Below are 14892 nucleotides of genomic sequence, written 5' to 3' on the forward strand. Positions count from 1 at the left end.
GTTCAAAATACATTTGAACATTTTCAAAGGTAAGGGTTCAAAAGACGAAGAATCTAATTACCGACCAACCTCAGTCGTTAGTCACATCCCCAAAATCATAGAAAAGGAAATACAATCTCAACTACTATCCTGCCTTCAGAAGCATGGCATGATTAATGGTGATCAATACGCATTTCTTCCGAACTATTCAACAATAACGTGCCTACATCGTGTCTTTAGATGATTTCTATGATGCATTAAATATGAAAGAAATGGTTGCTGCATGCTTTCTATTTGTTTGTTTTCTATTACTGTTGTGTTTTCTGTTTACTTTCCTTGAAGTGCCATGAGCACCGCAAGGTGGACCTGTGCGCTTTATAAGTAGCCACCATTATTATTATTATTAAACATCTCAAAATGTTTTGATTGTGTAAATCATGGACTTCTATTCAAATTCGAAAAATATGGAATTATCTATAATATGCTCACTTGGTTCAAAAACTACTTAAAGGGGTAGTCCGGGCTGAAAATGTTCATAGCTTAGTAGATAGAGTAAAATTCACTGAGCAAAATGCCGAAAATTTCATCAAAATCGGATAACAAATAACAAAGATATTGAATTTTAAAGTTAAGCTTTATATTTTGTGAAAACAGTTGTCATGAATATTCATTAGGTGGGCTGATGATGTCACATCTCCTCTATTTCTCTTGTATTTAATTACAGGAAAATAGGTTTATTGAATTTTTTTCCTCCAAGAACGAGAAAAATTGGATTGACAACTGATTTAGTGCATTAGATATTTATTGCTGCAACTTATTTTATTATGAGGGAGACATATTATTCACACAAGTATGAAATAATGACAAAATTATGATTTTATGTAATAACATAAGAAAACAGAACATGCAGAAAGTGGAGATGTGACATCATCAGCCCACCTAATAAATATTCGTGACGACTTTTTTCACAAAATATTGCTAAACTTAAAACTTCAATAACTTTGATGTTGTTTGAAGGTTTGCATGGTGGCATGTACAATTGCTGATGTGGTTTACGGTACACCATGTGGAGTGTTATAGAAGCAGTGGATAGAAGAAGAGAAGGAAGTGGATAGGCGAGAAAGTGGAGATTTGAGAATATAGTATTCTTTCTTGAGAATAGTCCTGAAAAGGACTGTAAACCAGAAGGAATGTTGAGTGAGAACAGCTTGAGTAGTAGAGCTGATGAGGAGATGCTGGCTTCCGTTGGCGAGTAGAGATGATGAGTAGTAGAGAGACTCGACGTTTCGGACAGGTTGACTGTCCGTCTTCAGGAGTGAGTGTTCGCTCGGCGTGCGGCGGTACTTATGGCGTGCGTGCGGACGTGGGGGAAAGCTCTAGGCCGGCGGTCACGGCGGGCTGACGTCGTAGGTGGCGCTCTGTGTGTGGGTCGGCGGTTTGGCGGGAAACGAGTGGGCGTCGTATGCGGACGTGGTGAGTAGAGGGCGGCGTGAGATACGGCGGCGTGTGTGTGATTCGGCGGTGTGTACATCAATGGTGGCGTTCTGTGCGTGTTGGTCGGCGGACTCGTCGGGTGAGCTTCGGCGGGAGTGAGTGGGTGGCCTGGTGTACGGATGAGGTGTTGGGTCGTCGGCGGAGGTTGTAGCGAGGTGTCGGTGGCGGTGGTGTGTGTGTCGGCGGAGTCCCTGGTTGAGTTGGTGATGCAATCAGACTGCTGTGTTGGGTAGGAGGGCTCGGTGGAGTGACGGTGGACGGCTGGTTGTTTGTGGATTGGTTAGAAGTTTGACGGTGACGTAGGATTGGGTGCCAGATGCTGTTGATGTGGAGGCCAGGGTCTTGAGGCACAGTGTTGTGTTGATGTATCTCAATGGCTTCCCTGACCCTTCTGGTATTCCAGTGCCGGATGTTGGTGATTAGGTGGCTCCTTTCCCATTCTATGCGGTGATTCTCTTGTTGTGCGTGCTTGACGATGGCGGATCGGTCCCAGTCGCTGCGTCGGTGGTGGGTCTTGTGTTCCTTGAGTCTGGTGTCGAAGTCTCGGCCGGTTTCCCCAATGTAGACTTTACCGCAGTCGCAGGGGATCTTGTAGACGCCTGGTTGTTTGTTGGATGGGTGCTTGTCCTTATGAGAGTGAAGGATGGAGTGTAGTTTTCGAGAGGATTGGTGTCTGACGAGGATGTTGGCAGAGTGAAGGATGCGTTGTAGTCGGTGTGAAGTCTTGCCGATGTAGGGTAGGACTATGGTGGCGACGGGCTTGGTTTCGGATGGGTTTTCGGTGCTGTCGGTGCTGGGTTGGTGGCTGGGTGGTTGAGTCTTGATCCTTCTTCTGGGGTAGTGGTTGATGGTGGTGAGTGCATTGGTCACGTGCTTGAGTTCTTGATGTAAGTGTGCCTTGTCGCTGAGTTGGTGGGCTCGTCTGACGAGAGTGTCGGCGACTGATTGGTGGATGGACGGGTGGTGGTGTGAGCGGAAGTTGAGGTAGCGGTCTGTGTGGGTAGGTTTTCGGTACACCTGGTGAGATGGGAATCCAGACGGTGTCTTAGTGATGAGAACGTCTAGAAATGGAATTGAGTTGTCGCGTTGGGTCTCCATGGTGAACTTGATGCTGGGGTGCTGGTTGTTGAGGTGGTTGAGAAACTGGTGAAGGTCTGGTGTGCTGTGCGGCCAGATGACAAAGGTGTCGTCGACGTAGCGGAGCCAGAGTGAAGGAGGTTTGTCCGCAGTCTTGAGTGCTTGGTGCTCAAAGTGTTCCATGAATATGTTAGCGATGATTGGTGAGAGAGGTGACCCCATGGCTGCTCCTTGTAGTTGTTTGTAGTAGTTGTTGCGCCATTTGAAGGAGTTGGAGTTGAGACAGGTGAGGAGGAGGTCGTGGATCTGGTCTGGTGTGAGATTGGTTCTGGATGCTAGGTCTGAGTCGGTGATCATGCGTTGCTTGATGATGTCACATGCTTGGTCAACAGGTACGCTGGTGAAGAGGGAGACGACATCAAAGCTGACGAGTGTGTCGGAGGGCCGGATCTTGGTTTTGGAGATGACGTCTATGAAGTGCTTGGAGTTGGTGACATGGTGCTGGGTCTGGCCTACGAGTGGTTGGAGGATGTTGGCCAGATGGCGTGCTGTGTTGTAGCAGGGTGACCCACGAGTGGAAATGATAGGGCGGAGAGGAGTGTTAGGCTTGTGTCTCTTGGGTTGTGTATCTTGGGTTGTCCGAATAAGATAGGTGACTTGGCTGAAGACGATCTGAGTTGGAAGTAGAGTGCCTTGGGTAGTGCATCGGATCGGTGTAGGGTCAGCAGTTGTTGGTTGATTTTCCTTTCGTTGGCCTGAGTTGGGTCTCTGTTGAGTTTGGAGTAGGTGTCCTTGTCTTGGAGAATCTCTTCGATCTTGTCATCGTATGCGTCTTGGTCCATGATAACGGTGGCGTTGCCCTTGTCAGCCTGAAGGATGTGAATGGCTTGGTTACGTCGGAGGTCCTGGATAGCAGAGCGTTCTTCTTTGGATAGGTTCTGTTTAGGTGGCTTGGCGTCGGAGAGGGCATTGGTTACCTTGAGTCTAATTGCGTTGGCGGCCTCTTTGGAGAGAAAGCGGAGCTTGGGTTCGACTTGCTGTACGATGTCGGAGAAAGGGATCTTCTTAGGAGCTACGGCGAAGTTGAGTCCGAGGGAGAGTACTTTGTGTTCGGCTTGGGTAAGTTGGTGTCGGTTCTCAGCTGTTCTCACTCAACATTCCTTCTGGTTTACAGTCCTTTTCAGGACTATTCTCAAGAAAGAATACTCTATTCTCAAATCTCCACTTTCTCGCCTATCCACTTCCTTCTCTTCTTCTATCCACTGCTTCTATAACACTCCACATGGTGTACCGTAAACCACATCAGCAATTCAATAACTTTGTTATTTGTTGACCGATTTTGATGAAATTTTCAGTATTTTGCTCATTGAATTCTACTCTATCTACTACGCTATGAACATTTTCAGCCTGGACCACCCCTTTAAATGATAAAAAGCAAGCTGTGTTTTCCAAAGGTAAATTATCTAATATTGAAAAGCTTTCAATTGGAGTACCGCAGGGCAGTGTTCTGGTCCCCATCCTGTTCTTAATTTTTATTAATGATATATCTGAATGTATTACTGAAGGTACTTGCAGCATATTTGCTGATGATGTAGTAGTATTTGCCTCTGACAGTAAGTTGGAAGATGTTAATTAAAGGGATAGTGCCTCGTCGATCTGGCACTGCACGGTGGCTGCCGGGCCCACGATCAATTTGGCAAAGCAAGTTTTCTGAGTATTTCATTTCATGTCTATTTCGAACAATAAATTATGGATTTTCATTTTTCATGTTACAAAGAAATAACAGAAAGATGTAGACGCCTTAAATGACTGGTATAACCGAAACCGATTACGCATTATTGCACAAGCAAAACCAAAACAATACTAATTAAATTAAGATCATCTGATACATTGAATATATTCATTAATAATGATCTGATTGAACAGGTAAAGTCTATAAGGTATTTAGGCATTGTGATAGATGAAAACCTGAAGTGGAATGTATATTTAAGAGAATTATGTAAATCGATTGCCTATAAGATCTACTCTTTAGGCAAGTTGAGTAAATTCCTGAGTTCACATGTACTAAATATCCTGTATAAATGCATAATTCAGCCCTGTATAGACTATGCAATCTCTGTTTGGGGCAACTGTCCAGCAGCCTACAAATTGCCCCTAATCAGATTGCAAAAAAGAGCTGCCAGATATGTATCTGGAATTTCTGACTATCAAATTGCGAGCGGGAATGCATTGATAAATCAACTCTCCTGGCAAACTATTGACCAACGTCGAGATTATTTTCTGGCAATTCTCATGTACAAGTGTATAAGGGGCGTTGCCCCTCCCCGCTTATCAAATGAAATTGAAATGTACTTCGATGGCCATGGCATGAACACTAGGAATGCAAATTCACTAAATGTAGTATTACCCAAACCTAAAATATCCATATTTAAACAAACCTTTAAAATGCCGAAGCAGAAGCTCTGAACAAACTCCCGGAAGACATCCTGAATGCCATTTCTGTTTAAAGTTTTAAACATCATTACAAGAAATTTTGCTTAAATCTATAACAATTGTTCGGGGATAATTGTTCGGGGGGAATTGTCTGGGGAATAATTGTCCAGGGGGTAATTGTTCCGGGGAGGGGGGGGGGGTAATTGTCCTCGGGGGTAATTTCCTCAGGGATAATTGTTCGGGGGGGGGGGGGTAATTGTCCTCGGGGGCTAATCGTCTGAGTTTAATTCCTACCAGTCCTGCGACTGGCAGGAATTAAACTCAGACGACTACATGTCTTCACTTAACTAAGGCAAAAAAACGTAATACCTGCTGCTAGCTTGTACACCAACCAATTCACCTTACCCGACGTATCAACTTGGGCGTGGCACATCATGCATCCATATATATACATTCGTACAGAAATTACGAGCCACGTACGCTCGGTGACCTAATTTGCATAATTGCCATAGCGACGAGCGCCAAGAAAGAAAATCGGCGGCAATTCGCCACGAACCTATTTTGCTATAAATTTAAATTGGCCCGATCATTGACCAGCATTTTGTTTAAATGTAAATATTAAGGAATCTTCCTCGGTTAAATTTCGGGAGATAAAAATAAGAAAAATATACTTTAAAAAATGGCAATTTAGGAACTCGACTTGTGACAATCATGATAACTATAATAACATTATAATAATGATAATGACAATGTCAACAAAAAGACAATGATAAATACAATCATTGTTCTAATAATAATGATTATGATATTATGAATAATAAACTTAATATCATTATTATTATCAATATTATAATTATTATCATCATTATAATATAAATGAAGAAAAGCGAATAATAGGAATACAGTGTAAATAATAAAAAGAAAGGCTGCACTTATATAAGCCACCAAAATGCAACATTAACAAGTACTAATGTATTATACTACTAATAATTCTAATTTTACTACTTATATTTTGATGATGGTGATGATAATATAATAATCATGATAATAACATGCAAGAAATATCAGAAAAAACTATATGAAATGCCTCTTCGGTCTTTATTTCGCACAACATGCAAGTATTCCTAGATTATGCGTTGAAAGATATGATAACATGCATAATGTGTGTTGTGATTTAGTTTGACAAGTTTATAAAAAGTTCTTTACTAAATATCCGTTTCAATTCCTTTTCCTAATTTTGTACCTCGCTTCGATACATAATTAGTTGAAGCTCATTTGAACAAATATTTTATAGGCTCATAATAAAACTAATGAATCTTACCTGCTATGACTACCCATTTGAATTTCTGAGGTACACCCCAAATGCCTATACTCGGTTGCGTGCTTGCTCTGGCTTCGTCAATGACATTGTCCCAAACTGCTTCGTACGCGATGATGTGGACTTACGGTATAGTCGTTTGCCTTCTTAGATTCGGCATATGTTAATAATTAACAAAATGATTATGATCATGATACTATATTTTATAACATCACTGCACATAACCACCCAACCTACCAAGTAAATTTATAATCATGATACAATCTCCATGGATTTATTGTTGACATAATATTATCGCGCCACTGTACATGTCACGTTACTAAATAAGATAAAGTTTACATTGGCAGGCACTATCATTAAAACCTATCATGTGCATACATACTCATGATATTTACATGTTTGAGCCCGTCATACATTGAAAATTATATATGTTAATGATTAATTATATTATTTTGTGCTACAGTCAGCTAAAACTGATACTCCCCATTAGTTGGAATCGAGAATTATCTTCGACTATAAATTAGTAGTTTTCATTTTTGCGGAACGTTGAAAGTGTCACCATTTGGCAATATTTGGAATCATCACTATACGACTGATATGAGGAGTGCTATAGTCCAGGATAAAAGAGGCATAATCTTGTTTTTTTATATATACAATATTTCTTTATGGTTTCTTGTCAATTCGAGGGTGCTGATTACGAATCTGAATGATGCCACTCGTGTAACCTTGAGCATTTTCCGCAAATTGGCAAAATCCAATATGGCCTCCAAAATATGCAATACCATTATGAAAATCATAAAATTGTCCGCACATTGGCTGTGAAATGCATGAAATTGTGTGGCAGGAGTGAAATACTCTCTGAAAAAATTATTTTTAACAAAATATTTATTTTCCTGATATTCAAAATGGCCGCCATAGGTCATTGTATACCTTATTATGTACAATATGAATAGGGAAAACTAATTTTCACAAAAATGAGCACTAAACTGCAAAAAATCGCTATGTATGAACGAAGTAATATATGCAAATCATCATTACTAACGAGATATATCATTTATAATGTCATATATGGGAACATTGCTGTATTTTGATATCTAAAATAGCCGCCACTGGCCCAAACAGTATTGCGTACAATGGCAATGGGGGCCAAAAAATTCACAAGAGTGATCACTAAAATGCTTATTATGAAGATTAAACAGGTGCAATATCGACTATAAACATAATTATTGACGAATATATTAATAACATGCCATGTATGAATGTTGTATTTTTATATTAAAAAATGGATGCCAAAGGCCCTAAAAGTATTATGCACAATGAGAAATAGCCTATGGGAGAAAAGAAATCACAAGAGTGAGCGCTACATTGCATATATATGTGATAAATTGATTGGATACTGTCTAAAAACGTATTTTCTAACGAAATGTATCATTCATGTTTCAAGTTTGTGTTAAATACTGTATTATGACTTTCAAAATGGCCGCCATCGACATTAACTGTATTATGTACAATTCAAAGTGGGAAACCAATATTCACAGGAGTGAGCACCATAAATGCACGTAATAGTGATCTATGAGCAAAATATTGTCTGAAACCATAATTTCTATTAAGATATATCATTTATTCTGCCAGTTAGGTGATAAATACTGTTAAATTAAAGTAAAATGGCCGCTACAGGCCCTTACGGTATTATGCACAATATGAATGGGAAAAAATCAGTTCAACAGAATTTGGCTTTGCTTGGTCAAATGGTGATATATGAGTGGAATGTTGTCTGAAAACATGATTTATAACAAATATATCACATCTTATGTAATTTACGTGATAAATACTGTATACCAACATTCAAAATGGCTGTCATACTCCCTTTTTGTGAACATTATTTGTTTCCAACCAAATTGTATATTATACGATAAGTGCCTATGGTGGCTATTTTCAATTTAAAAATGCAGCACTTATCACCTTAATTACACAACTTTATGATATATCTCGTTAGAAACCATGGTTTTAGACAATAATTAACCTTTTCATCACAATTCAAAATTATATGCAATATTAGAGTCAAACAAAGCCAAATTCTGTCAAAATTATATGTCCCATATTACAATGAACACAATACTTTTAGGACCTATGGCAGCCATTTTGGATTTCAAATTACAGCATTTATTAACTCCACCATGTCCAGGACCAATAAGTGATTTATTTAGTTAGAAATAATGTTTAAGACAATATCTTTACTCATACATCACAGTTATATGCATTTTATGATTCTCACTCTTGTGAAAATTAGTTTCCCTGTTCGCATGTTAAAAAAATTAGTTAGGGCTTGTAGAGGTTATTTTGAATGTCAAAATACAGTATTTATCATCTTTATGGAAGAAGAAATGCGATGATTAAAAAGAAAATGTTTCCAAATAACGTCTTACGCATACAACAGGATTAAATGGATGTTGTAGTCAAGCAAATTCAAATTCTTACAAAATTATATGTCCCAATCCACATTGTAGATAATCATTTTATGGCCTATAGGTGCCATTTTTAATTTCATATTTAGTATTTATTAAGTATTTATCTCATGCATGACAAAATAACTGATATGTCTTGCTAAAATACATGTCAGACAATATTTTACTCAGATCACAATTACATGCATGTTATAAGTCTTACTCGTGTGAAAATAAGTTTTTCCATTCGCATTGTACATGATGAATATAGGGGGTATGGCGGCCATTTTGAATTTCAAAATACAGCATTTATCACATAAATGACATATTTACAATTATGTTTTTAGTCAGTACTCCACTCGCTTATCTTAATATTTTTTTTTCATTTTTTGGGCCCCGGTCATTGCCATTGTACATAATACTCTTTGGGCCAGTGGCGGCTATTTTAGTTATCGAAATACAGCAATGTTCCCATATTTGACATTATAAATGATATATCTGTTATATATGATTTGCATATATTACTTCGTTCAAACATCGCGATTTTTTGCCGTTTAGTGCTCATTTTTGTGAAATTTAGTTTTCCCTATTCATATTATACATGATACAATGACCTCTGACGGCCATTTTGAATATCAGGAAAATAAATATTTTGTCAATCTTTTTCTTTAATAAGATTGCATTTCACTCCTGCCACACAATTTCATGCATTTCACAGTCAATGTGCAGACAATTGTATGAGTTTCATGGGTAATTTGCATATTTTGGCGGCCATATTGGATTTTGCCAATTTGCGGAAAATGCTCAAGGTTTCTCGAGTGGCATCACCCAGATTCGTAATCAGCACCCTCAAATTGACAAGAAACCATCAAAAAATATTGTATATATAAAAAACAAGGTTTGGTCAATTTTCTATGGGGCCTGTTACAACCGATAATAGGCACCTTTCGCAAATCTCTACAACGCGAGATTAGAGTCGGGTAACTCAAAAGTTAACGATTAATCATAGACTCGAATTTCTAGATTGATTATACATTACAGTCAATACAATCAAATGTAGAAAACTGTTTTACAATCATTGCCAAGCTTTGTGTTACAGGCCCTATAGATCTTGCTTTTCGTGTGCAAAGCTCTTTCATACGATACCAGCATGCCATGCCATGCCATTTGCCTGCCTAAGCTCGCGGCGGGACTGTACCTGTATCATGGCTATGACTCCAGCTGGCTGGAGACATGCGAAATGTAGATTATGACATGGATAAGAAAGTGGTTTTTCAAACAAATCGAGTACATATTGAGTAAGGAAAAACTTACCGAATTAAGGCTTAGATATAGATCATTACAGTCCATCGAATCGATATTGCATTTAATGTGCATTATTTGTGGATCACTGGCAATTGATTCCATGGGTCAGATCACCTCTCAAGCCGAATCATTTCCCATGCGTTGACATGTACACAGCATGCAACAGGCCATAAACCGTCTAAATTTGCGGAGTTTTTTTTTTCTTTTGCCAGCACCTTCTACATAAACGATATGCTCTAGCACACAATGTAATGGGCAGTATGTTTTACTTTTCCGCAGAAATGGGGGGTTTGCCGGGGGTACACTTCCATTGATGAGTGGATACCAGGCGCGACCATGGGGTTTCGAAAATTACCCTAAACAAGGGAAGGTCTTTTCCAGATTATGAAAATGCATCTCTCAAGAAGTATTTGGGTTGTGACACCCTACAAGTAGTGGAAATATATCCCTTTTCAGTATTTTAATCATTGTTTCTCACACCCTCATAACGCTACATAGGCCTATACGTATACCCACTCTTTCGCTTTTTACGTGTGGTCGCGCCTGGTATCCACCATTCAATGGAAGTGGGTCCCCCGGGCGGCCTCTCGAGCTCTGGGAGGAACCAAATTTGGATTTGGAAAGTCGTCCTAAATCAGATATATCGCTGTTACCATTGTAGCAACCAGAATTTTGCACACGAAACGCAAATTGAATGTTTCCGTTCCAGATGCAAAACGAAAAAAAACTCTCATGTCACACAATTTGCATTACGGGACGGAGTTTTACGACTATGACGACGGGCCCAAAAGTCTCTCCCAAAATGAACTACCGTTCTAAATAAGCGTACGCTCCTCAAACGAAAGGTCGGGAATGTCGCACCAACGCATAATCCCGACCTTTCGTTTGAGGAGCGGACGCTTATTTACAACGGTCGTTGACTTTGGAAGGGACTTTTCGGGCCCGTCATCATGGTCGTAAAACTCAGTCCTGCAATGCAAATTGTGTGACATGAGATTTTTTTTTCGTTTCGCATCTGCGACGGAAACATTCAATATGCGTTTCGTGTGCAAAATTCTGGTTGCTACTATGGTAACAGCGGTTTATCCGATTGAGGACGACTTTCCAAAGCCACATTTGACTCCTCCTAGAGCTCGAGAGGCCGCCCGGGGGGCCCACTTCCATTGATTAGTGGATACCAGTAGCGACCACCCGTAAAAGGGGACAGAGTGGGCAGGTACGTTACGTATATAGGCCTATGTAACGTTATAAGGGTGTCAAAACGATGTTTAAAATGCTGAAATAAGGGATTATATTCAATACTTGTAGGGTTTCACAAGCCAAATACTTGTTAAGAGATGCATTTTCATAATCTGGAAAAGAATTGCTTCCCTTGCTTAGCATGTTTAGGGTACTTTTCGAAACCCCATGGTCGTGCCTGGTATCCACTCATCAATGGAAGTGGTCCCCCCGGAATTTGAATCTAATCCCCATTTCTGGGGAATGTAAAACATAATGCCCCTCACATCGTGTGCGAGAGGCATATCGTTTGTGTATAAGGAGTAAACAAAAGAAACAAAGAAACAAAAGAAACAAAAGGAAACGAGTTCAAAGGTATCGCATATGATGTGTACATATCAACGCATGCGAAATGTTCGGCTGGAGAGGTTGATCTTATCCATGAAATCAATTGCCAGTGATCCACCAATAATCCACATTAAATGTAATATCGATTCGATGGACTGTAATGATCTATATTTAAGCCTTCATTCAGTAAGTTTTTCCTCACTCAATATGTTCTCGATTTGTTTGAAAAACCACTTTCTTCTCCATGTCATAAATCTATTTTAGGTCCTGCATTTTGAATATCTCCAGCCATCAGTCGTAATATACATGCATGTATGCGGTACGGGTGTCGCGGAAAGGGATTTTGCACACGAAAAGCAGATTTGTAGGGCCTGTTACACAAAGCTTAGCATTGATCGTAGAGCAGTTTTCTACGTTTGATTCTATTGACTGTAATGCACAATCAATCTTAAAAATCAAGTGTATGATTAAGCGTTAACTTTTGTGTTAGGGGACCCTAATACTAGCGTCCGTGATGATTGCGAAAGGTCCCAAATGTCGCAGCAACGCATAATGTCGCAGATTGCGACAATTGGGACCTTTCGCAATCTTCACCGACGCTAATTTTGGGGTCCCCTTACACAAAAGTTATCGCTTAATCATACACTTGATTTTGAAGGTTGATTGTACATTATAGTCAATAGAATCAAACGTAGAAAACTGCTGTACGATCAATGCTAAACTTTGTGTTACAGGGAGGTTACAGGCCCTACAGATCTGCTTTTCGTGTGCAAAATCCTTTCCCGCGACACCCGCACTATACATACATGTATATTATGACTGATGGCTGGAGATATTCGAAATGTAGGACCTAAAATAGATTATGACATGGATAAGAAAGTGGTTTTTCAAACAGATCGAGTACATATTGAATGAGGAAAAACTTACTGAATGAACGCTTAGATATAGATCATTACACTCCATCGAATCGATATTGCATTTAATGTGGATTATTGGTGGATCACTGGCAATTGATTTCATGGGTCAGATCAACCTCTCTAGCCAAAACCATTTCTGTACACAGCATATACATGTACAATACGTTTAAGCACGGACCCTATAGGGTCCATGGTTTGAGCTAACGGGTTTCTTTGTTCTATTGTGTACGCCTTCTACACAAACGATATGCCTCGAGCACACGATGTGAGGGGCATTATGTTTCACATTCCCCAGAAATGTCGATTAGATTCAAATTCCGGGGGACCACTTCCATTGATGAGTGGATACCATGCGCGACAATGGAGTTTCGAAAAGCACCCTAAACGATGGAAGTAAGTCTTTTTCATATTATGAAAATGCATCTCTTAATTAGTATTTGGATTGTGACACCCTACAAGTATTGGATATGTCAGTATCCCTTTTTCAGCATTTTAAACATCGTTTTGACACCCTTATAACGCTACATAGGTCTATACGTAATGTACTTGCCCACTCTGTCCCCTTTTACGCGTGGTTGCTCTTGGTATCCACTAATCAATGGAAGTGGGCCCCCCGGGCGGCCTCTCGAGCTCTAGGAGGAATCAAATGTGGCTTTGGAAAGTCGTCCTCAATCGGATATATCGCTGTTACCATAGTAGCAACCAGAATTTTGCACACGAAACGCATATTGAACGTTTCCGTCGCAGATGCGAAACGAAAAAAAAAATCTCATGTCACACAATTTGCAAAAGAGACACAAAGGGAAGTTAGTGGAGTAAGGCCAAAGAAAGACCTCAAGCCAAGAGGGATTAAGATAATGAGGCAGGCAACATTAAACCGGAACTGGAAAAAAAACAGTGATAGAGGGTATGAGGAAGATATGAAAAACAAGAGAATTAGTGAGAGGTGGGTCAAACAGGTAACAAAGAAAGGCATAATAAGCTTGTGCATAAGAGTGGGGGAAAAGGGAAAGAGAAGGGAACAACTGATAATGTGCAAAAGACACAAGTGTGTATGATAGAGCATTAAACTAACTAAGAGAAGAAAGTAAGTGATAAAATAAATCTGTAAGTATAAAAGTATATAAATGTATTAAAAATGAAAAAATAATATATATACAAATGGGGTAACTGATATTGTAATCCGCTGGGTGTGAGGGGAAAAAACAAAAGACTATATAGTAGAAAAAAAACCTGTATATATGGAAGGGAAGCAAATTGCCTAAAAGGGTAAAAGCAAATAAAGAAACTGATGCTGTATGAGAGAGGGGGCGTATTGAGAAAAAAAAATTAACATAGTAACCATGAAAAAAGCAAAATAAATAAGAGGTAAATCTAAGTGGTGAAGGGAGAGAAAAAAATATATATATATATAAAATGAATGTTATATCGCCTGAATAAGGGAGGAAAAATAGGAGCTGAGCTTGTACGAGATATATGAGGAAAGTAGAGGAAGAAACTTAAATGTAACTAATCTAAAAGAGCTGAGGGAAAAAAACATATGTGTATACAAATGGAAAGTGGATAAGAAGGATTAATCAGTCGTTCCCCTCTTGGATGTTCAGGCCATGAGGTTGGATGGTGCGAAGTCGTCTCATCCAGAACTTCTCTCTGCTAGTACGGACTGAGTCAGGACGGGTACCTAAAGATTCGATGCCCTGTAGCATCATGTCAGTGATGGAGTGGTTGGGAAGGTTAAAATGGCGGCCAACTGGAATGTCCAGCTTTGCTGTGTTGACGGTGGATCTGTGCCCGTAGAATCGTTTCTTGAGTGTGGTCTTGGTTTCCCCTACGTATTATTGTACCCTACAAACTCTGCAAGTGATGGGATATACAACATTAGTGGTAGTGCATGTGATGTTGCCCTTGGTTCGGTGAGAAAGGCTGGTAGAGTTGCTGGTGAGAGTGTCGCCCTCGTGAATGTGTATTTCACATATAATACACCTGTTGCTGGTGCATTTGAAGGTGCCATGCTGTATGGGAGAAGAATGGTTAGTGAGGGAGGGCAATTCAGCACGAACAATGAGGTCCCTGAGATTCGGTGGGCGTCGGTATGCTAGAATGGGAGTATCGGGAACGGCCTGTTGGAGACGATCAGAAGTGTGTAAAATGTGGTGGTCATCAAACAGGATTTTGCGGAGAGGGGGTAGATTGGGATGGAAGGTGGTCACAAGTGGTATTCTGTCGGTAGTCTTCTTGTCACTTTTAGGTTTGAGAACTTCAGATCTAGGGAGAGAACGAACTTTGTTGATTGCCAGTTGGACTCCCGTGGCCCCTGGCACAGAGATGTTTCTGCAAATTCCTGGTATGGAAGGAAAAA

The 14892-nt window shown here is 39.8% G+C and overlaps 1 protein-coding gene across 1 annotated transcript; it reads right to left on the reverse strand.

Moving 5' to 3' along the window:
* Window positions 1-1509: 1509 nt before the first annotated feature.
* LOC121412432 lies at window positions 1510-2907 on the reverse strand. The gene has a single exon (XM_041605242.1). The coding sequence runs from the start codon at window positions 2905-2907 to the stop codon at window positions 1510-1512; it is 1398 nt and encodes a 465-aa protein (XP_041461176.1).
* Window positions 2908-14892: the final 11985 nt, after the last annotated feature.

This window comes from Lytechinus variegatus, chromosome 4, assembly GCF_018143015.1.
Source record: "Lytechinus variegatus isolate NC3 chromosome 4, Lvar_3.0, whole genome shotgun sequence".
Classification (NCBI taxonomy): Eukaryota; Metazoa; Echinodermata; class Echinoidea; order Temnopleuroida; family Toxopneustidae; genus Lytechinus; species Lytechinus variegatus.